General features: G+C 39.0%; 1 protein-coding gene across 1 annotated transcript in view; it reads left to right on the forward strand.

The window, feature by feature from the left end:
- LOC126336841 (glutamate--cysteine ligase catalytic subunit) overlaps positions 1-27614 on the forward strand; it is a 107614-nt gene that overhangs the window by 40796 nt on the left and 39204 nt on the right. Inside the window, exons 6-8 of the mRNA XM_050000922.1 lie at positions 840-1036; positions 18051-18222; positions 23852-24049. Coding sequence (XP_049856879.1) covers positions 840-1036; positions 18051-18222; positions 23852-24049 — 567 coding nt within the window. The remainder of the gene's footprint in view (positions 1-839; positions 1037-18050; positions 18223-23851; positions 24050-27614) is intronic.

The following is a 27614-nucleotide window of genomic DNA, read 5'->3' on the forward strand; positions in this document are numbered from 1 at the left end:
TGCAACCTAGCATCTCCGTTATATGGTCAATAGCATCCTTTTCATAATATTGTTACATTCCATCCAGGATTTTCCATTGTTTTATTTCGAATCATTACCATCTTCAAGATGTGTACTTGGTTAAGTGCTGTAGCCATCTTTTTTTGATAGTTTGGTGCTTTCATACCTTTTGTTTTCATTCAGTCGATCAATCTGTTATCGTTACTACTAGCTAATTTCTAGGGACAATAGCGTGACTATGTTTCGATAATGTGCAGTACAAAGACAAATTCTTTTGTCCATGTATGTGCATACCTATCCTTTTTTTTCCTTTTTGAAATTGTGCTACCATTTACATTTCATTAGTAACTTGTTCACTGGGAGTTATTTAAGTGTGGATCCTTAATTTTGACATTGTTTTCAGTTGATACATTCTTGCAGGCAACTAAACTGTTGACTGACAGCTCAATATATTTGCTTCATTGACTTGTATTTGGCGTTGTTATGATTAGTTTTAAATAGGTCTCCAGTTCTTTTATAATGTGGCAGTACAGCTACATAAGATTGCTTTATTTGTAAGTTTTTGTAACTTGCCAAACTTCTGGTACCTTGTCCCTTCCAATATCCCACAACTTTCTTGTGAAGTATTACTCGAATTTCATCAGTTTGTGGTTGTATAGAAAAAAAGAGTATTCTTTTTAATTTTATCATTGTAAATTGGAAGATACTCTATTTGGGTCAAAGGGATGTGTATTAATTGTAGATATTACGACTGAAAAAACTGTATATTAAGATATGAGAGAGATTAGAATTTAGTGTTAACAATAGAATTCTAAAGTAATTTTCTTTTCTCCTTTCAGTTGGCCTTCACTGCTGCTAGTCCTCTGTATCGAGGTTATGTGACTGATGTAGATTGTCGATGGAACACAATATCTTGCTCAGTAGATTGTCGAACAAAAGAGGAAAGAGGATTGGAACCATTAAAGCACTGCAAATTCCAAATTCCAAAGTCACGATATGATTCCATAGACTCATACCTTTCACCAGAAGGAGAAAAGTAAGTCCTATTATTTTATTTAAAAACTGCTTTTGTAATGAAGTAATTATTAAACTACAATATGAAATAAAAAGCAGGTATTTAAGAAACTGAGGAAGCAGCAGCTTTTTTTTTCAAAGGAGCATTATTCCTTCTGACTTGATAGACTGCATTTACAGTGTAGAAGTACAGACAGTATAAATCATGTAGTGGTAACTTACTGTTAACACAGTATACAGATTATTTCTTAAAGTAGCTTCTATTTTGTTAATATGTTTGTTGACTCATTCCATATCTAATATGTTTACACTTGTGATGGGATCGACAGCAAGTGCATATGGATGGATGAAAAAGAAATAAATATAAAATGAAAACTTTCATGGCCAGAAAAGTCACAATTACATAACTACACATAACATTATTACAACTGTGTGTGGCCAGATCTGATTCATATATCAAGAATTCGGCACATTTTTTCAGTAACATAAATGACATAGTGGTACAGCCGAAGGACATATTAGTTAGTTTTGATTTAGTATCGCTATTCATCATGGTTCCACTCATTGAAGCTTTGCAGCAGCAGAATCTGATTGTTCCTCACGAAGTTGCAAAAATGTTTAAATATTGCCTCACAACCATTTATTTCTTATGGAACAATGAGTTCTATGAGCAGACGGATTGTGTCGCAATGGGGAGCCCCTTAAGCCCAGTTATAGCAAACTTCTTTATGGAAAAATTTGAGGTGTAGGCGTTGGAAACTGCTAAAAAGAAACCAAAAATTTGGTTCCGGTATGTGGATGATAAGTTTGTTTTGTAGTGACATGGCAGGGAGGCACTGGATTGTTTTCACAAAAATCTCAGTAGGATCAGTCCGAAGATTCAGAGTACCATGGAATAGGAAACAGGAGGAAAATTGAATTTTCTTGATGTGCTAGTTTTCAAGACAGAAGATGGTAACTTGGGCTACACAGTTTACTGAAAACCCACACACACAGACCATTGCCTACACTGGGATCTGAACCACCATCCACAGCAAGAGCGAGGCATCATAAGAATGTTGGCAGACAGAACAAGGAAAATCTGTGAATGAGAGCTGCTTGATGCAGAATTAAAACAACTCTCCACTGCATAGAAAATACAGCAGTGCTCAAGTGCCAGTTAAATTAAAAGTTTTCTTGCCTTTCATTAAGGACGTTACTGACCACATAGGAAAAATCTTTAAAAAGTGGAATGTTGCAGTAATATACAAAACCAACCCAAAGATACATCATCACCCAAAATCGGCCAAGGGTGGTCACCAGCTGCTGGAAAAAGCAGGAACTTATAGGATTCTATGTAGTTGTGAGGAGATGTATGTGGGCACTGCAAAAAGAACAGTCAAAAAACAGCTAGAAGAGCGCAAGAGCAAATGCAGAAGAGGGGCGATAGACAGATGAGCTGTTGTGGAACATGATTTGCAGCTGGGAGACCACCACACTCATTTTGATAGGACTCAAATACTGGCAGCCACAAGTGGATACCATGAAAGGTTATGTAGTGAGGCCATAGAGATTGTGAAACACCCCAGGAACTTCAGTAGGAAGGAGGAGGGCGTGAAATCAGGATTCTGGTGCTGAAGATGATATGTACTAGTCTTTCACCAGATGACTGCAGTCGACAGTGGCCAATTGCACTCGCACATTCCAAACGTGATGTCACGCCACTGCATGGAAGCGGAATTTAGCTGTAGTCAGTAGCCAGCCAGGGTGTGAATCAGACTTTTAAAGAGATATGATCTTAAAAATGTTTTCTGCAGTTGGGAACAAAACATTGGCTGTTAAGGTGAAATCCATTCGAGCATAGCATAATAGCCCAGAATGTTTTATTAATTGTGACCTCTGAGGGTTAAGATGCAGATGGTGTGTGGTCCGGAGGAGGCACTGCTGGGGAAGGCATTGCTGCAGGAGGCCCAGGCAGGATGAGGCTTCATAAAAGAGGGATGAGCTCTACCTGACGCTGAGGATACTGTAATCTCTCATTACTCTCTACACAGTCCTCTCACCACCATATTGGTGCCAGCACAAGAACTGACGCCACCAGGAGACGTGCCCATGCAGGAACAAGATGACCATCATCTGTCGTAGCAACTTTGCTCACCTCCTTCTCCTACGGATGCGGACACATCGTCCATGTCTCCTGTTATAACAACTGGACTTACTGCAACGGGCAGATTGGTGCATGGGGCCCCAGCAGATTCGAAACCCACGTCTCCTGTCATCTCAACCTGTTATCATCGGGGACACTTCCGTCTGTACGGGAATCCTCCTCCTCCAGACTTTACGGCCAGTCAAACAACACTTGTGGACGTTAGCAATCTACAGGCCACCTCCATCAAGACCTGTGTAAAAAATTCAAAGGAGGGAAAAGTGTTGTGACTCGCCGTTCTTTCAAAGTGCCGCTGCGCAGTTACGTGCGTCCTCTACATGCGGCGCTGCCTGCCAGCCATGTAGCAGAGCGCCACCTAAGTGGCCACTAGACTTGGACTCAGTTATGATTTGACTGTTAAAGTGTACATACGCCTTACTCTGTTTACTTGATCTGTGACTTTCATGTATTGCGTTTTCCTTGGAATATATTTGTTCAACTTGATGTTATTACAGTTATAAATTATAATGGCTCTTCTGTTTAGTTACATCTGTCACAGCATTTATTTAATTTTTTGTGGGTGTGTTGCTTGTTTGTAAATGTTTAGAAGTTTGTCGCCAAGAAAACTGTAAAAAGGTTCATGTTGTGACAGGAGTGTCTTCGTGTACACAGCTTTATTAGTGTTGGTGTTTTGTAGACCAGTTGTCTGTTTTCATTTTCCATGTTTCAGCACAAATTTAGAAATTTTATTGCAATTTTTTGTAAGGTTGTAAGAAGTCTTCTTAGTGCTGCTGAACTCTGTCATAACCTCATGGCAGAAGCAGTGGCTTGAATTTTATGAAGCATTCTCATTTTATCTTCTAAACTTGACTATTTGTATTTACTTTTAACACTCAGCTTGAGTACTGTATTATACTGTACAACATTCAGGTTCTCACAGAAGGGGAATTTAACATAATTCACCAAGTAGGCTTCAGTAAGCAAACTGAGCAGGCTTTGACTTTGTTGATTGCTTATGACCAACATACATATGTTACTCATTATCAGCCACAGGTGAATAAAATGGGCAGGAAAGAGATGCGTTCAGTGTTTTACAATAAATAAGCTTGGGTAAATGATGTCCAGTAGAGTGCAACGTTAAGCTTCACAATAAAATAAATAATAATAATAAAAAAAATCCTCACCCTAATTACCATGAATATCGAACTAGGCAGGGTTTGCTGTAGACACGATCAGGACTTCTCTAAATGCTGCATGCTCTGAAGATGAAAGACACGATTGAAAATGTTTAATATACAGTAGTCTTTGAAGATAACATGTGACTCTTTGTTTGTCAGGTATGATATTTTCCACTTGTGATGTGGCCTTGCTGCAAACCTTTATTCTTCTTGCGGTGTCTCCTTGAAGAAAGTTTATTGGACTGCTGTAAAACAGGTGATACGGGAAATATACCAGTGGTGTACACCACACAATTTTTAATTAACATGGCTTTTCCCAAATTTATTGTCACTGTATAGAGTATGATGACTAGTTCCAGTCCTCACAACAAATAATTTTCACAGGCAGGCACCTTCACTATACTACTCATTAGTGAGGTATCAACAGAATGTCCATAATACACATTCTTAATTAAATTATGACACAACCATAATGTAATTACATTTGTTTCAATCAATGCGGGCAATGGACCCACAATATCTCTTTATTGATAAGTGATACAAGTAAATGAAAGTTCACATTGGTGCAGTACAAAAGTGGGGTCCAAATTATTCGCATGTTAACCCAGGAGACACTCAGAAAAGTTAATACAAGTTATTAGATCAGTTTAATACATTGAGTCACACAGATACCCTAAGTGTTAGAATATGGGCTACAGGCATGTCCTTGTTATGCAGACTTGTGACATAAATGTTACTGCTAAGATTTCCGAGCCCACACTTTCATAGAGATCTTGGAAAGTTGAGAGGCATATACAGACTGGAGATTTTTGGGTGGGTTTGGCTTATAAAGACTTGTGTATGAACATTTTGGTGTTTTGGAAACTATATAATGCTTTGAAAAACTGATAAGTTAGATTTTACCAATTGGACTGAATTGTTTGTTTGAGTAATAATTTTGTTTACAAAATAAACATTTTGTTAGTAATGTACACATTTGCAGAACTAGTTTGTTATCTTCATTGTCAATTACCTTTTTAGGAGTACAGCAGCCATTGATAATTGGTGCAAATTCTTAGTAAATTGCTTAATTTATTTGTCCAGGAAAATTATAACAACAGAAGTATAATCGGAAATTCTTCCAATCCATATGTGGCATACAAACCCGTGCTTAACAGTATTGGTTAAAAACAGTCTTGGTTGTGATTTTAGTTTTTCTATTTTTCAACGGCACGTTCTGCCTTATTTAGGCATTTTCAGGTTGTCTACATAGAAAACAGAGAACAAATACATCTATTTAAGAATCGTGATTGCATTGTGCAGACTTGTATAACCTATAAGCATATATAAACAGATCAAATATTGAAAGAGCAAATACCTTAATTTGGTATTTCTTAGATGAATCCTTTAGTCAGTGTAGTCAAAGGGCATCGACGAATATATCAGGCCAACTTCGCCTTCATTAAACTCGGTAAAAACTAGAAATATAACATAGTAAAATCATTACCTTTTCTAGATGGAGGCGAGAGGCACCAAGATCTGTATAACGGGTTCCCGTTTACAAGAGTAAGGTGGGGGCTCAGGTAGTAAGCATAATGCACCACAGCGTCGTGTGCTATTTCTGAAGCCTAATACAGAATCACCTCAATAGGTGGTGCTGCGACGCAGCAGTGACAAGAATGCGAGATCATAAACTGGATATACATACCCACTAAAACTTTATAAATGTAATGCACATAAAACAGAAAGAAACTTCCACATGGGAAAAATATATTAAAAACAAAGATTCCAAGACTTACCAAGCGGGAAAGCGCCGGCAGACAGGCACATGAACAAAACACACAAACACACACACACAGAATTACGAGCTTTCGCAACTGGCAGTTGCTTCGTCAGGAAGGAAGGAAGGAGAGGGAAAAATGAAAGGGTGTGGGTTTTAAGGGAGAGGGTAAGGAGTCATTCCAATCCCGGGAGCGGAAAGACTTCCCTTAGGGGAAAAAAAGGACAGGTGTACACTCGCACACACACACATATCCATCCGCACAAACACAGACACAAGCAGACTTCCGCCTCGACTGACATCTCTGCCCTTAACTCTTTGCCTTTAAATATGTCTGCTTGTGTCTGTGTATGTGCGGATGGATATGTGTGTGTGTGTGCGAGTGTACACCTGTCCTTTTTTTCCCCTAAGGGAAGTCTTTCCGCTCCCGGGATTGGAATGACTCCTTACCCTCTCCCTTAAAACCCACACCCTTTCATTTTTCCCTCTCCTTCCTTCCTTCCTAACGAAGCAACTGCCAGTTGCGAAAGCTCGTAATTCTGTGTGTGTGTTTGTGTGTTTTGTTCATGTGCCTGTCTGCCGGCGCTTTCCCGCTTGGTAAGTCTTGGAATCTTTGTTTTTAATATAATGCACATAAAACATTGATAAGATGGAATTACTAGGGGCAACACCTGTGCAATAACGTATCCTAAAATTTTGCCGAAGTAAAATATAAATGAAGGCAGTAAATTTAAAATGAGAAGACAAGGTGTATAATACGACACACAGATGCAGTACATAAACAGATTTTTCGTATCATATACCACTAGAACGAGAACATTGGAAACACAGGACCGTAATTTCAGATAAAGGGGCTGCCCATATAACACTCAATACTGTGCCATTCGGAGCTAGGACTTCTAGCAAGAAAACTTTTTTTTTAATCAAAGACAAGTAAAGTTATTAGGCTTAAAAAATACACACCAACGTGGAAGACTGATGTTGTGCAGGTAACCCCCCCCCCCCCCCCCCTCTGGTGTGTGGTTCTTTTTTTACATTGTAAGGTGTAAAATGTGTCATCATTTAAAGTGACAAACTCGCAAGTATCCTATTTGAGTAAAAATAAACCCTAATGGCTTGGCTAAGAAGATGAAATAAGACCAGAGAGGAACAGGGCTCATATTTAGGCAGAATTATGAGAGCTCCAGGATTACATTAATAACGCTGATTTCATTAACTTGTAAAAAGGCCTGATTGGCACCAAATAGTATAATTTCAAACTTGTAATGTAACAGATGTATTGGCATAAATAGAAACTGTGGTTTTGTATGTTTCTAAACTTCAGTACCAATGACCTTTTAAGATAATTGTTTTGAGGAAAATTAGAACTTGTTACTGTGAAAGATGACCTTTCTGCTTGCTGCTAGTATTTGTCAGCATGTCTAATATGACTGATGTAATTTGATTTATGCAGAGAGACAAAAACAATAGTGATCTCATCCCATTGTTGGTCACATTGAAACTGAGTTTATTGTGCAGTTTCACTCCCTGTGATTCTGCTAAAGCTAACCACTACCCTTAATTAGTAGTAGTAATAGTAGTAGTAGACCCATTACTAGACACAGTCCAGTCACATTAGTGTGACTGTCACATGGCTTCAGCTGGCAGAGACTGTGTTCGCGCGCTCGTGTGTGTGTGTGTGTGTGTGTGTGTGTGTGTGTGTGTGTGTGTGTGTGTGTGTGTGTGTGTGTGTGTGTGTAGGGGGGGGGGGGGGTCGGTCATGTCTATTTTCAATAAAGGTTGTGTTGCCCAAAAGCTCACTTTCCGACACACTTTTTCTCGTGCTCATCTGCGACTCAGCATTTCACTTTATGATGAGTAGCAACTATCCTTTTCATAATATTGAACACCACCTATGTTGAGCATCAGTGTGCAATAACCACTTACTGACAGCAGTGGTAGCACTAGCAATGGAGGGTATATGAAGCATGTCAGGAGGGGAGTGCAAGGGTGCAGCGAGGGGGGGGGGGGGGATGTGGAAAACAGTGCAGTCATTGTCCTATGTCCTATTGTGGAAACAGAGTGATTTATCTGACATCCAAAAGGGCATGATCATTGGCTTTCAGGTCAAGGGTGGAAGCATTTCCAAAATGACAAGTTTGTTAAACTGTTATTATGCCATGTGTTTAAGTTCATGATTACAGAGTGTCTCTTGAAATGTGGCTTCAGCTTCATTAGTTTGCCATGTTTTTGCTTTGGAATGTAGTCCAATATGCTCTGAGCTGCCATCAGACCTGGCTTCATAGTTTTGAATTTACTACCGCCTTAGTGGTTGTTAGGACAGGTTCCGGTCCAATAATTGGAATCTGTCTGGGCCAGTCTTATCATCTTTTTCATTGTCACACAGGTTTATCCTGTTGCTTTCCCGTAGTCATCCTAGGGCTTCATGGCATTCTACAATGATCTTTGATCTTGTTCCAAGGGTTGATAGATACTTCAGTGCAGCTTGGCTGCCTGAATAAATGTAGGTGCTAAAATCCCTTAACACATACACAAATTCTCCTCTGTTAGTGGATGTTTCTGCCTGGAATATTGTGACCAGCTTCCCTATGGAGACACCAGCTTCCCTATGGAGACTGCTTTCTCTCTAGTCTGGCTGTACCCTGTATACTACAGCTCCAGTGTGTTCCTCTGTTTTTGACCTGTCAGTAAATCAGACTGTCTCTCCTGAAGATGATGTGGTTCATTCTTCCATTGCTCCCTTCTTCAATTGTTACATTGAAAGGTTAATTGAAACAGATGGAAGTTACTGTACAGTCAGCCAGCATTTCCCTAACCATTCCTATATTTTCCACACTCACTATATTTGTGAGAGATTCTGGATATCCTAAAGGTATCCAGTTATTTACAATTTTTAACCGGTATGCCCCTGCTGCTGCCTACAGTGTAACCCATGGTCTCCATTCCAGCTGTTGGTGTGCTGCTGACTCCGCCTGTTGTGGCTTAGCAAGCCAGTCTTACCTTGCAAAGCTTATAAACAACCATCTTCTGTTTTGTTTTATTCTATCTTACTGTATTTCCATAAATTATCATAGGTTGTTATACAGTGATGTATATCCAGTACAAACTTCTTGGATTTAGACACCAGTTTTTTCCCATAGCTCCTATAAGTGCTCATAAGAGTACTGTTTGCCTTGGAACATATATTCCATGTATGAGGAGTTCCATTGAGCAGTTTGAGTTTCCAGTATGTGTGCTGGATTTGCTTCCTTGTAAATGGTACTTAAACAGTTTTCTTGGAACTAACCCTTATATACTATTTTCTGCAGCAGTTTTCTACAAACCTAGTGCATATTATGACACTGTTCTAACAGTACTAGCAAATTTGGCAAGTATTACTATGGTTTAACCATCTGTGTATCTTTGACAAAAGTAGCCTGTAATATTTAACTTGTGGCCAAAGCTTTTGTCCCATCTTCAGGCCTAACTATGCCAGTTATGTACTACTTGGCTCTGTACCTACAAGATTAGAATTGTATGTTCACATAAGAGTGATTTTTCTTAGTATTGTTTATCAGTTTTGACTATAAAAGGACATTAGCTTAAACGCCTGGTGTGGTTATCACCACATTAGATTAGATTCAGTTTTCATTCCATCGACCCAAAAAAGAGATGATTGTTAAAAAGTTTTTCAAACTCTGTTAAACCTTCCTTTATCTGAAACAAAGTTTTTAATGGTTGCTGGCAATTTATTGAAAATGTATGTCCCTGCATATTGGATCCCATTTTTTGGACCAAGAGAAATGATTATAGGTCTTATATTGAGACCATTCTTATTCCTAGTATTGATACTATGTATGGAGTTTTGGTTGGAAATAGAGATGTATTACTTGCAACAAATTTCATTAAGGAATAAATATACTGAGAAGCAGTGGTTAGAATATAAAGTTCCTTTAACAGGTTTCTACATGATGTTGAATTTACACCACAAATGATTCTTATCACCTGTTTTTGCAACCTAAAGACTTTTGCTCGTTTTGACGAGTTGCCCCAAAATATGATCCCATATGACATAATAGAATGCAAGTAAGCAAAGTATGCAATTTTTTTTTTATATTTATAACTCCTACATCTGACATCATTCTCACTGCAAATACAGACTTGTTTAAGCAATTCTGTGTTATGCCCTTCCCAACTTAATTTTATTATCGAGTTGTAATCCCAGGAATTGAGCTGTCAACCTCTTCGATGTGCATGTCTTCATATGGTATACAAATGTTGGTAGGAAGTCTCTTACAGGTTCTGAACTGCATGTAGCGGGTCTTCTCAAAGTTTAATGACCGTGAATTAGCTTTAAAACACTTATTAATGTCAGTGAAAATTTAATAGGCAGCTATTTCTAAATCTGTACTTGACTTGCTACTTATTGCAATGTTTGTATCATCTGCAAACAAAACAAACTTAGCATCTGGCAATGTAACAGATGAGAGGTCATTAATGTACACAAGAAAAAGCAATGGAATCAAGATGGAACCTTGAGGAACACCACATGTAATTAATTCCCAGTCAGATGAAGACTGACTGCTTACTGCACAGGTATTTCACAATGACACCCTTTGTTTTCTGTTAGATAGATAAGACTCTAACCATTTCGCAGCATTACCGGTGTGACCGTAATATTCGAATTTACTGAAGAGAATAATGTGGTCCACACAGTCAATGGCTTTTGACAGGTCACAGAAAATGAAATGCCAGTAGCCTCTAATTTATTATCTAATGAATTTGAGTACATTCTCACTGTAAGTGTAAATAGCTTTCTCTGTATCAGAATCCTTAAGAGATCCAAATTGTGACTTGGACAGTATATTATTTGCAGTCAGATGCTTAAGGACACTCTTGAACACAACCTTTTCAAATATTTTTGAGGAAGCTGGCAAAAGTGAAATTGTCCATAGTTTGATGATACCTCTTTATCCCCCTTCTCGTAAAGAGGCTTAACTTCAGTATATTTTAGCCAGTCTGGAAATGTTCTGCTGATAATAGTTTGATTACGCAAGTAACTTAAGATAGAAGTCAACTTCCATGAGCATATTATTATGCCCACCAAAATACTTAGATTTTAAGGATTTTATGATGGAAGCTACTTCTTTGGGAGACGTGAGTGTCATTCCATTTATTTTAAGGATTTTATGATGGATGCTACTTCTTTGGGAGACGTGAGTGTCATTCCATTTATTTTTAAAGACTGGTCTTGGGTACTCCATTGCACTGTTCACCTAACCTGATAACCCCAAGCTGTCAGTAACAGAAATGAAGTACTTGTTTAAGAGGTTTGCAACACTACATACATTTGTTACCAAAGTCTCATTTATTTTTAGAGCTATCTCTTCCTCTTCCTTTTTGACCCCACCTGTCTCTGTCTTTACTATATCCCATACAGTTTTTATTTTGTTACCTGATGTAATTATCTTTATCTCATAATAGTGCTGCTTCGATTTCTGGATTACTTGCTTGAATATTTTGCTGTATTCTTTGTAATGCATTACAATTCTAAGATCGGAGCTGTTCCTAGAGACTTGATACAATCTCTTCTTTGTCCCACATGATATCTTTATTCCTTGCATAATCCACGGTTTATTTTTTGACTTCTGTGTGATTTGAATTGTCTTTAGGGGAAAACAATTTTCAAAAGAGGAGGTAACTTTATCAATGAATGCTTTGTATTTTCCATTTGAGTCAGAAGTATTGTAAACATCTATCCAGTTCATGTCTTTGAGCAATTTCCTGAATTTCTCATTTTTGAATTATTTGTCACCCCCCCCCCCCCCTTGTACTCAGATTTAATAGATGTTTTGTCCTGACAAGTTTAAACATTTAACACCACAAGATGCTGCATATCATGATCATATAGCCCACTTACTATTGTTTTTGTGATATGACTTTTTTCCCCTACATTTGTCTACAAAGATATTATCAATAGCAGTCTCAGAGCATTTACATATCCTAGTAACAAAGTTCACAATAGAAACTAAATTGAATGATAGTGTTACTGACTGCAGTAATTGTTCACTGACAGAGCTTTTCAATAAATCCACATTAAAGTCATCAGCAACCATTATTTCCTTGTTTTTTATTTTTATTTTTTTTATCATGAGATGGGACAACAGAGGTTCCAGATTTTTTGTGAAGATGTTAAAATTTCCTGAAGGTGATCTGAATAGACCTACTACTATAAAGGACTTATTATGAAGTACTACTTCTGTTGCACGAGCTTCTAAGTGCCGCTCTGAGCAAAATTTATTAATATCAGTATTCTTCAAATCAAAACAGTTTCTGTCAAATGTGGCAACTCCTCCTTTCTCCATATTTTCTCATTACTTGGATTGTGTTACCATCCTCAATCTGTAAAGTACATTCTGGATTAGTTGGTATTCTAATGAGGACTTTATGAAGTTTAGTGCAAGTAACTTTTTCTTTCAGTTCCACATAGAATACCTTCCAGGAAGATAGCTTTGCTAGCTTGATTGACAAGTTCTGTTTGACAAAGGTGCCCTGATATTTTGCCTATTGTCCTTTTTTCTTACAAGGCTGAACAATCTTCTTACCTGCTTCTTTTGCACTTACAGATAGCTGTTCCAACAAGGCATTTTCCTACTTGTGCAATTCTTGGTGTTTGGGCATTTTTCTAAATATGAGGTCGTGATGACGGATGTCACTATGTCTGCCATTTCCTCAAAATATACTGGGTTCTGTATTGAAGTTCTGACTTCAGGTAAGCGTGGGTTTACGTCTTTCTTATACGAGTCCCAGTCTGTTTCCCTAGGATTCTTGTAGGCCATGGTTTAACACCCATTCCAACCTATATATATAAACAAAGATGATGTGACGTACCAAACGAAAGTGCTGGCGTGTAGATAGACACACAAAATTCAAGCTTTCGCAACAAACGGTTGCTTCGTCAGGAAAGAGGGAAGGATATATATATATATATATATATGTGCGCGCGGGTGTGTGTACCTGTCCTTTTTTCCCCCAAGATAAGTCTTTCCGCTCCCGGGATTGGAATGACTCCTTACACTCTCCCTTAAAACCCACATCCTTTCGTCTTTCCCTCTCCTTCCCTCTTACCTGATGAAGCAATCGTTGGTTGCGAAAGCTTGAATTTTGTGTGTATGTTTGTGTTTGTTTGTGTGTCTATCAACGTGCCATCACTTTCGTTTGGTAAGTCACATCATCTTTGTTTTTGGATATACTTTTCCCAAGTGGAATGTTTCCCTCATTTATATTCAATTTATATATTGTCAGATAGTGATGGCTCCATCACCATGTACCATTGTTTGACATAGTTACCCATTAGAGTGGATCCAAAAGTTGTATGTCAGTTACTTCTTCCCTTCCTTTATTCCTGAACTTAGGTTCCCTACTGCTATTCAAAATTTCCAGAATGCTTTCTAGGAGAAATTAGAGTAGGTGCTCACCTCTGCAGTTGGTATCACTTCTTCTCCACAGCAGGTTGTGGGTGTTGGCATCACAACCAACCAGCAGTTGTTCATTCTACTATAAACAGCTATCGACCAATCTCCTCACTTCCTGAGAAGGAGAACAACTGTCCTCAAAAGGAAGATAAGTTGAGGCCAATACTGTTTCCCTCATTCTTCCTTCCTCGTATTTTATCCTGATGGTCACTAAGTCCCTGGGACAGAAGTCCAGTATCGACATAAATTAAATTCAATTCTTAATGTACAGGAATGTTCGGTAGGAGCTTTAGATTTCTAACATAAATCAGTTTGTCTCCAGTTCCTCAGAGACTGAAACACCCCCTATCTATATATAGATAGGGTTCCTGGATAAGTGTGACATCCACCTCTCATCTCCCAAGAAGATGACTAAGGGTGGCAGTTTATCTGCAACAGTTGCAGCCTCCACCTTGTCACCATGGTCATTTCTGATCTCTTTGAGTATCCTGATGATGCAACAGTTGTAGCCTCCACCTTGTCACCATGGTCATTTCTGATCTCTTTGAGTATCCTGATGATAAATGGTGAGAACGCTAGGTACTATTTCAGGTCCTGTTCTTGCACTGCTGCCAGGGATTTTTCACCAACTTCCACCACAAGGATTTTGCCCCCTCCGTTGAACCCCCTGTGGAGCTCTTATTTTCTTGAATGGAGTCTTTGGAGGAATATCGTTAAAGAGTTTTGGTACCCAAATTGATACCTTTCTGATCTTGAGAGCTCAGCCACTCTCTTGGTCAGCGGCTTCGCCTGCTCCCATGGGAATGTCTTTGACATCATCTCCTTAAACCTCTCTGCTGTTCCCATTCCCTCACAGACAAAGATAAGAACACCTTTGTCAAGATAGATCCTCCTGGCTTTGGGTCCTGGACGTGTGTCTCAGGTGATATTGACCAGTGGCTGTCCCTGCTGGGTAACTGCCTTCTTGAAAAATCTAGACCGCATTGCTATAGATTTATTTCTCTCTTTCCTGCCTTGACTTTTTCTGGATCTGTTTGTTCTGAGAAGTGGGAGCATTAGTCTCCTGCCTTGTTTTCTTGTTCCTGTCTTAGAGGTAGAAGGGGTCTGATTACAACCTTCACTCTGAGAGATTCCTTTTTTGGAGCTCTTAGGTTCAAGACTTTTTAGTTTGCTCCATTTATGTTTAGGGAGCCATCCTCTACCTTCCTTCCCATTTTTTTCTTTGAAGAGTTTCCTCCTCTGAGCCCCAAACATGGATTGCTTCAACTGCTCAGTAACAGTTTCCATTTCTTGGACTGGTCTGTCACCCAATCCAATTGTGGAAACAGCTTCTGTAGGTTCCAACCCCAGTGCTTCTGTGTTTAAGGTCCCATCAAGCCCCTCAGTTTTTGTTTTATTTTCCATGTTCTTCATTTTGGTCCCAGAAGAATTGAGGCTGTATTTGGTCAACACCAAGGAATGAGGTATAAAGGTAATTACTCAGGTGTCCTTGAGGTTTGGTTAGTGACACATCTTCACATGTGCTATGCATCCCCTACATGGATCACATCACACCTTGGGTTGAATATCTGGGGACTTGGGGAAGGGCTATGAGAATGGATAGGGGAGAAAAGGAACCATTGTGGGACACTCATCATCTGGTTCGTCCTCTCAGGCCGGTCCGGCATGGGAGACCCTGATAGTAATAGTGCTATTGTAGTGTCAAGAGAGTGCCAGGAATACCAGATTTCAGGCATCACCCCAACCAAATTGATCATTGATTGGAAATCGTCATGTTCAGCTATCTGGAGGCCATTTGCTGCTATTCATGGACCTCATGTTCCCAAACAACGGTGGAATTTTTATGGATGACAACGTGCCATGTCAGGAGGACCACAATTGCTCGCGATTGATTTGAAGAACATTCTAGGCAATCCGAACAAATGATTTGACCACCCAGATTGCCCATTTATGGGATAAAATCTAGAGGTCACTTGTAACACTTTGGCAATTATGAGTGGCTATAGAAGCAGCATGGCTCATTACTTCTGCAGGGACTTCCAAAGATTTGAGTCAATGCCACGTCAAGTTGCTGCACTATACTGGATAGAGGGGGGTCCGATACAATATTAGGAGGTATTCCATGACTTTTATCACTTCAGTGTAGTTGAGTGGAAGAGGTGTTTTCCTTTCATAACAACAATTAATGGTAAATAACTTAAAAATTTATATGCAGGCCCTATTGATTTTAAATTGAAATTATTGATGAAAAGGTATCTTCTAAAAAAAAAAAAGAAAGAAAGAAAGAAAGAAATCGTGTACAATAATTTCTATCTTCACTGCCTTTTTTGTTTACTTGGCCTGTCATCTGTGGTACCACTATTTTGAATCATCATTGTCTTCATCCTATTGGGATAGTTCTGAAAGTCATATCTCTGTTGTCACAAATATTTGACTGTTTCTTCCAAATATGTTGCGATATCTGAGGTAGCAGTTACTCAGGGACTGAGAAGTTAGCCGCCGCCCCCCCCCCCTCCCCCCCCCTCCTCCCATAGATATAGTGCATTTTGCTTCAATATTGATGTGAGAATGTTACAATGTCTCTTTCCTATGAATATATCATCTGCCTGTCGAGAATGTTACAATGTCTCTTTCCTATGAATATATCATCTGCCTGTCGAGAATGTTACAATGTCTCTTTCCTATGAATATATCATCTGCCTGTCGAGAATGTTACAATGTCTCTTGCCTACGAATATATCGTCTGCCTGTCATTCTTTCATTGACTGTGTAGATCCAGCAGCTGACATGCACCTAATTGTTCCCTTCGTACCGCATGATGAGCAATGACAACATTGCTTACGAAACATATAAGTACACCACTGGCCTCCATCTAGACTTAGCATCTCCTGCAGACATGTTGCTATTGTTGAGTATTTGTCCAATTTTGAGGTCAATTTGATTCTGAGTGCAGACAGTGTCAGGCAAACTACATCTGAAACATGGTAATTTTCATAAAAAGTCAAAGTACACGTATACTTTCCTGTGGTTGACTGCTCGATGAAATTTCCGCCTGCTCAAGACTCCCCTCCCCACTCTCATCTTGTTATCAGCCAAGCTATGTCACCTTTCACTCGTCCCGCGATCTAGTGAAGTCTGTTCATAATATCTCCACAAAGGGTCTATCCACTGTAATTTATTGTCACAACACTTACTATCAGTGTAATAGGATGTGTGTCATTTGTTAGACATTTCATTCTGGATCATTTCTCCTTCTTGTTCCATTTGAATATCGTCATCTTGTTCTAAACCTGATAAAAAGCTGGTAATGATTTTCTCCGGTATTCTGGTGTGACTGACCAAATTTCTAATTTGCAACCTAGTTGGTAAATTGTTAATTTCTCGTAACCAAATAAAATATTGACTTGGGATCAGAACTGAGTAATGGTTTTTGAAGGACAGGATCTTCGCCTTTGAATGTTACCTTTACTTAAAAAGCAGCATAAATGTTTGTATACAGTATCCTTAAATTTATGAGAATATTCATTGCAACCCTGTTCAGATACAAAAAAGTTTGCAAGTTGATAAAATTCAATGTTGTTTTCTCCCGTGTTTCACAAAATTGTGAATTTTTGAGTAGAGCAGTATATTGTTGTAATGGCTAGTTCATACTTTCTTGCATATCCCTTGCACTAGCGATGCGAGTCGAATGTCACATTGTCATTTGAGCAAGGTCGATACTGTATCGAGCACTACGCCGTATCAGGAAATCTCAAGCCTATTGAAATGCAAATATTGTTCATATGCCCTATCCCTTGGGATTGTTCAAAATAAATTAGTCCAAAACCTCAATAGCCAAAGCTTCACCTGTAAGATGACCCCTATATTAATCTATTAAACAATGTGAAAAACATTGACCTCTGCAGCAATAGTTTAATCTACAATACGAAAGGAACCCATATTTTTCGAATGACAGATTTGGAGAAAGACCTCAGTCTTATAATCAGGTAAGTACGGTAATAAATTATAATAATTCTCTATGTAAACATTGTATTATTGAGCTGTTTTGGTTGAACTAAATTTTATTATTGAATAATAATACCTCCTTGTATAAACTTTTATGTAATTGTATTAAAAACAAAGATTCCAAGACTTACCAAGCGGGAAAGCGCCGGCAGACAGGCACATGAACAAAACACACAAACACACACACAGAATTACGAGCTTTCGCAACTGGCAGTTGCTTCGTCAGGAAAGAGGGAAGGAGAGGGGAAAATGAAAGGATGTGGGTTTTAAGGGAGAGGGTAAGGAGTCATTCCAATCCCGGGAGCGGAAAGACTTCCCTTAGGGGAAAAAAAGGACAGGTGTACACTCGCGCACACACATATCCATCCGCACATTCACAGACTTATCTTTGTTTTTAATATATTTTTCCCATGTGGAAGTTTCTTTCTGTTTTATTTACATCGTCTTTTATGTAATTGACTAGAGTGGTCCAATGAAGGCAGTAAGTAATAAAAAATAATTTGTTTATTGATTAGGTACAATGATGTCCCAGTAGTGAAGGATGAAGAAATTTATGAACAACTTCTACAAGCTGACATAGACCCTCTTCTTGCACAGCATATTGCACACTTGTTCATTCGTGATTCAGTTTCACTCTTCAGTGAGAGGATCCATCAAGATGACAAAAATGATACTGATCACTTTGAGGTAAGCATATTGTGAACTTGCCTTTACTGTCACTGTTATATCAGGATAAGATTTTTGGAAGTGTAGACCTTGACCTGGAGTAATTGACTTAACAAAACTAATCATTGTTAATGCACTGGATATTAGGGAATTCCTACTTTGTTCTGTCTTATTGAAATCTAGTTCAATGTAAAAACTTCTGGAAGGCTTGTCTAGTACCTACTGGCTTGTGTTTTTGTGTAACTTCAGTCCTAAATGAGAATACATTTGAAGATCGATTAGATACCTGAGTGTGACACAGTCTGCTCAAATAGATCCTGAGAGAATTACGTGAGAATTACATATTACATACAACTCTTTTAATTTTTTATTATCAGGAAACAAATAACATTTTGGTTCTTACAGTCATAGAATATCTTTGCATCATTAAAAAGCAAGATAAAAACCACTATAGTTAGCAAGGTTTTGTAAGTTCTTGATAACCTTTTAGTAGTTACTCAGGAAGTTAACTTGTAAATACTTGAGATTTGGTATCATACTCTTTCCTGCCATTTAAGAGTGCCACCATGAGCCAACAAAGCATCCTGGAAATAAGTTGACTCATATGGCTAGAAAGTACAAAATATACTGGGTGAAAGGGGGAGGGGGATGTAATGGTGGTAATCTTCTACAGAGATTAGCTTGCTGAAGTTATTATTCATGGATTAAATGCTAGTAAGTATGCCATAATGGTCACAATCATGATTGGCCTGAGTGTTGCAGATGATAATTTTTAATGCAAGCATTATAAAAGCATTTATGTACATGGGTTGAAGTGGAACATTAGGTTTATTTCATTTGCCTTTTCACTTAGGAAATGCCTGAAGCAACATTCAGGTCCTAATGTTAGTTTCATGTGAGACAATGGGAGTGTGATTATGAAAGTTTACTTAAGGGTGATGGATATTTGTGGTTGTGTGTGAGCAACTGGCTGTGATATTGGAAAGTAATTAGGCAGCACAGCCCATAGGAACCCAGGCAAAGCAATTTTCTCTCAATCACCTAGAGAGAAACATAGACTAAATGTAGAAGGAAACAATGTTGCATTATGGAAAACAGCAAGTACAATTATTTCGAGAAGTTACACATGTTATAAACTCTTTCATAAATGTACTGATTATTGGAAACCACCCTGAAGGAACTCAGGGAAATGTAGAGGTGACTATTGGTGACTGTCACAGTGTTGGGTTCAAATACCGGTACACCAGTCTACAAAAACATTGCTGTTACTGTCGTATCCACTCTGTTTTCAACATAGTAACGTGTATCATGGTTAGAAGTACCAGAGACTTCATTTTTTGAGAAATAATTCCTGGAACAATTGTTTCTCTACATTAGTGGCAGTGTTACCATTCCTAAGACTAATAAACTACTAAAGACCTATTTTCTGCGCAACGTGTAACTGCTCATAGCAATTTTCTAAAGACACTTTAACATTTTCATTTTATAAATATTTCTGTTATCTGCTTGGATTTGATGATTTTTGTTATAGATACAACCTGTATGGTGTCTGAAGAGTGTTCTGCATAGTTGTTATTTTACCAGAATCAGTAATTGTTAGGAACAGATTTTTTTGTTGTTGCTTGGCTTAAGGGTGCATGGCAGTGTTGTCTCTGGTATAACATAATAATCTTGAAAAGTCTATATTAGTTATTCTTCCCCAACACTTTTTGGAGAATCCACGAAGAGATGCAAAAGTTCAGTAGCCAATTCATATTTTCAGCATCAAACCATGGGATGCCCTCTCATTACCTAACTTGGTGTACGAATGTTTGTACATTGTGGACATTGGACACTAATGAATATCTCCTCAAAGGAGGAATTAATATGTCAGAGAGTAATATCAATGTGGAGGTGAATTAACAGGACTTTTTTATGTGTTAATGAGTGAAAGGAGCTAATCCATGGGTGGGAAGTGGACTTCACTACCTGCTACTTGTTGCCTATCACTTCCACATTTTTCCTTTCAATGACACAAGGCCATGAAGGCCACTGTGAGTATTTTACAATCCTCCTTATCTGCTCCAGCTTACAGTTTGACATGACTTGGTACCCAACAGTGTAACATCTCCTTCCTTTGATGCTGTGTACAAAGGTAGGTCTCTGAGGTGTTCAGATTTCTCTGCTCGTTACATGTGTTGGGTCATTTGTAGTGCACTCAGGAGATTGGAGAGGAGATTGGAGCAGATAAGGAATTTCATAATGCGAAGACTCCACATCTGATTTAAGATAACCCGCATATTTGCATAACAGATGATGAATTCAGTTGATAGTTTGATAATGAGGGAACTATCAGGGTAAACTACAGACCAGGAAAGGTAGTTTCTGCTTAGAAGCATCAGATGTATTAGCATAAAGTGTTTAAAATGATATTGTTTTATAAATAAGGTACTTTCTCCCTTACACCATAGGAGGTGGTACATCTGCATCTAAGCTCTGCAAGCTTCCTTACTGTGTATGGTGGAAGGCATTTTTGATACCAGTATCATTCCTGCTCTTTCCTGTTCCAGTCACGAATGGTATGTGGGAAGAATAATTGTCAGTAAAGCTCCCTAAGACATCTAATTTCCTTGATTTTCTTGTTGTGATCATGTTGTGAGATATTTGAGGGAGAAAGTAATATGTTGCCTAACTCTTATTAGAACATAAACTCCTGAAATTTCAGTAGTAAACCTCTCTTGTAGCTTCAGCCACTGGAGTTTATTGAGCATCTCCAAAATGCTCCAGTGCCAAATAAATGATCCAGTGATAAGGTGCACTGCACTTAAATGGTCTCCCTCCTCCCCCCCTCCCTCCCTTCCGCCATTAACCCAACTTAGGTAATGGTCCTAGACTGATGAACAGTAGTGAAGCATCGTTTAAATGAGTGTTTTGTGAACTAGTTCTTTCGTGGGTGAATTACACTTCCTTCAATATTCTCCCAGTCTGTCTGGAATGTGCTTTACCCGCCGTTAGTTTTATGTGGTCATTCCACTTCAGGTAACTCAAGACAGTTACTCCTACACATTTTTCTTTATGGTAGTTGCTGTTTCCGGCGATAAACCCCCACAGGTAGGTGATGCAGCCACAGATCAAAGAGGTAAATACTGGGCTGATACCCTTCTACTGCATCGCGTGTTACACAAACATTTAGAAAATGTTTGTGAACATGAGATTTACACAAGATACAGACAGTTAGAGTACGCAGATTCCTTTTGGGGAAGAGTAGTGATATCAGATGCCAAAACTGATGTAACTCTAAGACAGACAAAGGAATTATCTGAATGAGGCAGAAATCAGTAGATGTAATATACATGTACAGACAAACAAATTGTTATAATTTCAGAAAAATTGTATGGTTTATTCAAGAGGAAGAGCTTCACAAATTTAGCAAGGCAGTAATGTAATTGTTCACATCTGGCCCTTGCAAGCAGTTATTCGGCTTGGCATTGATTGACAGAATTGTTGGATGTCCTCCTGAGGAATGGTTGCCAGATTCTGTCCAATTGTTATGATAGATGGTCAAAATCCTGAGAGGATTGAAGGATTCTGCCCATAATACTCCAAACATTCTCAGTTAGGGAGGGATCTGGCAACCTTGCTGGCCTAGATAGCAGTAAAAAGTCTCCCATATGCAGGTAGCTGTTAGCTTGCTGAAATGTACACCCAGGATGGATTGTAAAATATGAACTATCATGGCCGGAAATGTCACAGTTAATAAAATTTCCCACGCTATTGTGCCTTGGTTGAATGGGTTTCACCTTAAAACCTGACTTTTTGTTCCGATCTGCAGAGGACATTTTCAAGGGAGCTCGTTGCTCTTTTGAATGTCTGATTCACGGCCTGGCTCACTGCTGACTACAGCAAAATTCCGCTTCAACAATCTTCTGCACAGTGGTGTGATGTCACATGTTTTGAATATGTGAGTGCAATTGTTGTTGACTTATAACATCCACATTTGCTATCTTCCCACGTTGGAAGACGGGTACACACATTCTTCACCAGAATCCAAATGTCATTCAATTCCACACCCTCCTACTTTCTATTGAAATTCCTGGGGTGTTTTACAGTCTCTATGGCCTTTCTTTACAGCCTTTCATGGTATCTGCTTATGGCTGCCAGTACTTGAGTCTTATCAGAAGAATGTGTGGTCTCGTGGCTACAAAGCATGTTCTGCAACATCTGACTTTTCAACCTCCCCTCGTCTGTACTTGCCCTTGTGCTATCTAGTCGTTTTTTGACAGTCCTTTTTGTAGTACCCACCAACAAAAGTGCGGCATCATAAAAAGTTGGTGGATAGAGAAAGGGTAGTCAGTGAACCAGAGCTACTTCACACAGAATTAAAGCATCTCACCAGTGCATTGCTCAAGAATGGTTATTTGTTCACTGGAGTGGAAAGAGCATTAAGACCACTGTGGAGAAATCATAGCTCTGCTGAAGCGCCAGTGAAATTAAAAGGTTTTCTGCCCCTTTTATAATATTAAAATATGACAGGTGGTGATGTTGCTATCCCAAGAAGTGGGCTAAATTGGAGGGAGGTTGTAACGTCTTCATAAATATGATGATCAGTTTCAAATAAGAAAATGATTGTTCTGAAGGCAGCATTACCATTATTGTTATTGATACTCTTTGAGATGACTGGAAACTGAGACCAGAGGAAATTGAGGTCTGGACAGTTGTTGGAACAACAGGTATGCTGGAGGGAGAGTCCCCACTTGTGCAATTCAGAAAATTTGTTTTTAATGGAGCAGGACCCAGAGAGCATGGATTGTATTGAGTAATGTGCTCCACAACACATTGGTCAGTTTGCCCCTTAGTTGCAGTTTGGTAGTGACCATTCATCTAGATGATTGTTTAGGGTTATATGTTTGGAGAAATCTCTGTCGTTTTTACATGGTAGATGGCATTGCAACTTTCACAGGTTCCCAGCCTCTTATGGAACAAGAAAAGTAAATGGCAGAGCTGGAATAGAGTGGTGGGTGGATGTACAGTACTGGTGCTGCACTTGGATCTTTGAAAGGCATAACACATATCGCAGGAGGAGTTGCTAGCAGAAAGGATGTTAATACAGATGCAGATATACTTTAGTTTAGTTTGGCAGTGGAGTCCCACTTTGTGAGGTGTGGGGTGTGTAGTAGGGAGGATTTTCATCATTTCAAAGTACAAGGTGATGTAAACCATGGCAGAGCATGGATGTGGGCTGATTTTAGACACTGACACTATACCTCTTAAACCACATTCCTCCCCTATTCCATTTTCTTTCTTCTTACTGCCATTTCCATTTCTTGAACCTAGCCAAGATTGCTATTTGTCCAGGTAATGCCGCAGTAGTGAGAGACTTTTGCCACATGTGTGAGGCTGTGTCTGTATTTGTTAGCTCTGAAGAAGGGCTTTGGCCAAAAGCTTGGAAGTTCATCATCTTTTAAGTACTTCTGTTTGAGTAGTGATCTGTCCTCATATATATTTCCATCTTTAGTTTCTTGTCAGTTTTTCAGTTTTTATTTCATTATTGTAGTGTTTTATGTGATATACACTAATGGTAATTTTCATGTGATACACACTAATGGTAATTAATTTTTAAAATATTACTGCTTTAGAACTGTTGTTAATTTTGCTCTATTTGCTTTTTCAGAACATTCAATCCACCAACTGGCAGACTATGAGGTTCAAGCCACCACCACCAAATTCCTCTATTGGTTGGCGAGTTGAATTTAGACCCTGTGAAGCTCAAATCACAGATTTCGAAAATGCTGCTATTGTTTGTTTTGTTGTTCTGCTCACAAGGGTAATCCTGTCATTCCGACTGAACCTCATTATTCCTATTAGTAAGGTAGGTATTAGCTTTCCACTGCTGCTCCAACATCCTAGCGTAAGAAGGTACTGTGGTACTTTTCCGATACTTTGTATCTAATGTGCTTAATGTATATTCAGTCTGTAAAAGCATCACACATTGCTGTTAAAAAGGTCTCTCTCTCTCTCTCTCTCTCTCTCTCTCTCTCTCTCTCTCTCTCTCACACACACACACACACACACACACACACACACACACACACACACACACACACACATTCACATTGCATTTTATTTAAAACTGTAGACCAGTATGTGTTCTTTTATTTTGATAATATTTTCACTGCACAACAGAGCATAATTTTTTTTTAAAAAAACTGCCATGCATTAAGTGATGACAATATATTATTTGTTTGAATAACACATATGGTGTGTCTTCTGTTGACAATGAGACTTATTTGTTCAAAGTGACTTTCAAAATCAATGTTCAAAGGAACATGATGGTCCTTTGAAAGGGCACAGCTGAATTCCTTTTCTATCTTTAACCATTCCAAGTGTGTGCTCCGTCTCTAATGTCCTTGTTGTCAATAGGATTTCCTCCCCCCACCCCTCCCTCCTCCTCCTCCACCACCCAAACCCCCCCAACTCGACCATCTGTAGGTCAAGACACCCTCATTTTGTCATAGTGACAGTGACCTTCAAATGGAAACTCACTGAGTTTCAATAATGCTGACACACAGATCCATAGAAATGCTACTCAGTGTGAATAAGGACCTGAAAATGTAGCATTTGCTTTTTCCAAAATTAGCATTTTTTAAATGATATACATGTACAAGCTTATAAGGTTGCCTTGCCACATTCGTGAAGGAGAAACCTCAGTGCTTTGAAGTAGAGTGTTAAAAAAATCAGATATTGAGAAGTTTTTTTGTATTACACAAATTTCCAAGGTTTTTTTTTAAGTGACTACATTTTGACTTTCGACATGATCCAAATACACTGTCTGGCAAAAGAATGAAGCACTCAGAAAGGGAGGAGAAAACAAAATGAAACCTAAGGGGCTGGGTATGTGATATGTTTTCTGTGGTCACAAAATAGAGGCAAATTTAGGAAGTGGTAGGATGAGCTCAGTTACCTCTATGATGTTGCACTTCTCTGGCCTGATTAAATGCAGTGATTCAGATGGGAAGGATATTAGAAAGCCATTGTCTGAGGCAAGCTTGCACACAATTGTTGTGACTGGTCCTTGACATCCTAAATACTGGCAGTGAGTCAGAGTAGACATCCGAGCTGGTCTCCCAAATGTTCCACCAGCAATAGATCTTGGGAATCTTGCTGGTCACAGGGTTACCTCTTCTTTACACAAACATTTTGGAGAGACGCCATGCCATGTGTGGATGAGTACTATCCTGTTGTAAAAAGGACATCACAATACTGTAGCATGGGAGGTTACACTTAAGGATGCAGGATGTCAGTGACTTGTCAGGGTTGCCTCAGTCACTACCAGCCATGACATGAAGTCATACCTGATGGTTCCCCACACAATGATACCATGAGTAACACTGTGGTGCCTCTCCAAAACATAGAGAGAATGGGTCCTCATCCTAGGTCATATTCATCAGTTAGTGCCATCCAGGGTAATGCAGAAATGCGATTAATATCTGAACACAATACACCACAATTCATCAATGGTTTGTGCTTTTTAGTCATACAGAATGTTGCTGGGAGTCTGTTACTTTTTTTTGGACAGTAGATGCAGATGTTAAGATGTTACGATGCACTTGGAAGTGATCTTCTCTTGTGGTGTCAGATGTGATTGAGTGGAACTTTAACAGTGACTACACCTGTCCTCTCTTTCCTGTGTAGTACAACGTTGGGTCACTGTCACATCTGAATGCCACACAGATCTAGATATTTATGCTTCAACCAACTAGCCAAATGGAGACCCACAGAGAAATCCCTTTCAATTTCTCAGATGCTGATAAACTGTCTCACTTGAGTATGCAGCATTTCTGTGTCCTCCACTGCAATCACTTAACATCTGATACTGTTCATGCCCCCTTATATTCCCTGCCATGCCTGTTAACTACACTAAACGTGAACAACACTAATGCACTTTGCCACAGGGAACTCAGGCTCTTTAATTATTTACATACCTGCTGATTGTGTGTACCATGAAGTTGCACTGACATCCGATCATGTCTTCTGGGTGCTTTGCTTGTTTTATCAGACACCGAGCAGTTTTTTTGAGAGGTTGGCAAGCATTGTAAATGATGATGTTCAGGTCCAACCTCCACTGGTATTTTACACAAGCATAGTTCAAAACACCCCAAACCTAAAACTGTGATGTTAAAGTGTCCACAGTTTCACATAACACGAACTTGAATTATCAGACAAATGTAAGTGTTTCTTTGTTGTAAGATGTTAGATCCCATGGATGTTCCATAACCTTAGAGAGACCATTCAATCACCCACCGTTTGACGCGTGTAACTTATGAGAGCACTGATACGTCATTACGTTCATGTGCATAGGTGGTTCTTTATTCTGAAAACATATTCTTATGCACATTCTCTTTCCAAATTGAGCTTTCCCAGATGTTGTGCAGTACCATCGACTGGAATATTTGTTACTTTTTAAATATTTGTATCGAGGCAATACTAACTCTGATAAAGTATTTGACCATGATACAGTTGGCTATGAAATAGCACTTACTACATCAACCTGTACTCTTCATTGTCAATGTTTTGATGGCTTTTGGAACAGTGTCTACACCAATAGCACAACATTGCTTTGCTTACTAATTATTCTGGCATATATACTAGGCATAACTGATGACGAATCACTGGAGGCACTCTGTTCTGTTCGTTCAAAAATTTATTACATACTTAATCATGCAGTTGTCAAAAGAACTGACCAGGTTCCTGCAAGTACTATGGCAGTTGTGTTGGTAAGTGATTAAGTGCCAGACTAAAAGTCCTAAGGCCAGGGGTTGAATTCCCAGGTGTTCTTAGTATTTCATCTGTCACTTACTGCTTATTTCACACCTGGCAATGATTCTAAATATGAAAAATGCATTGTGACATAAATTTCTCTTTCTGTTGCCTCGCAGGATTCATTGGTGCACTGTAAGAGTAATTGTTACATCTTATGTGCATGCTGCCTTCGAGTAATAGCACTATTTAAGCATTTGTTTGGTTTGGCCTTTCTCTCTGTGACCTCTCGCTGACCCTGTTAAGATAGGGGTGACTTATATTTGAAATGTGTTTTTTTCCCACGTACACAATTGGACATTCTGTCTGATCAGCCGTGTGCTGCAGATGTGTTGCCTTGGAAGCTGACTTGGACATGGGCACAGCATCCTGCTATTTGTAGATGTACCTGAAGATGGGACTGAGTCTCTGAAACTTGGTAGTGTAGATTTCTATCAATAAATGACTGTGCAACTGTTGTGGAACAAATGCACTTTGGTTTTGGAGTCTCACGTTAAACTGTACATCCACTCGTAACTGGCTGGGTAAGTCACTTCAAAATTTGGAGGAAGTGTAGGGCATAGGGCCATGTCCATTAAAGCACTGCAGTGTTCAACTCAACCTTTGGATTGAGTACA

This window comes from Schistocerca gregaria, chromosome 2, assembly GCF_023897955.1.
Source record: "Schistocerca gregaria isolate iqSchGreg1 chromosome 2, iqSchGreg1.2, whole genome shotgun sequence".
Taxonomy (NCBI): Eukaryota; Metazoa; Arthropoda; class Insecta; order Orthoptera; family Acrididae; genus Schistocerca; species Schistocerca gregaria.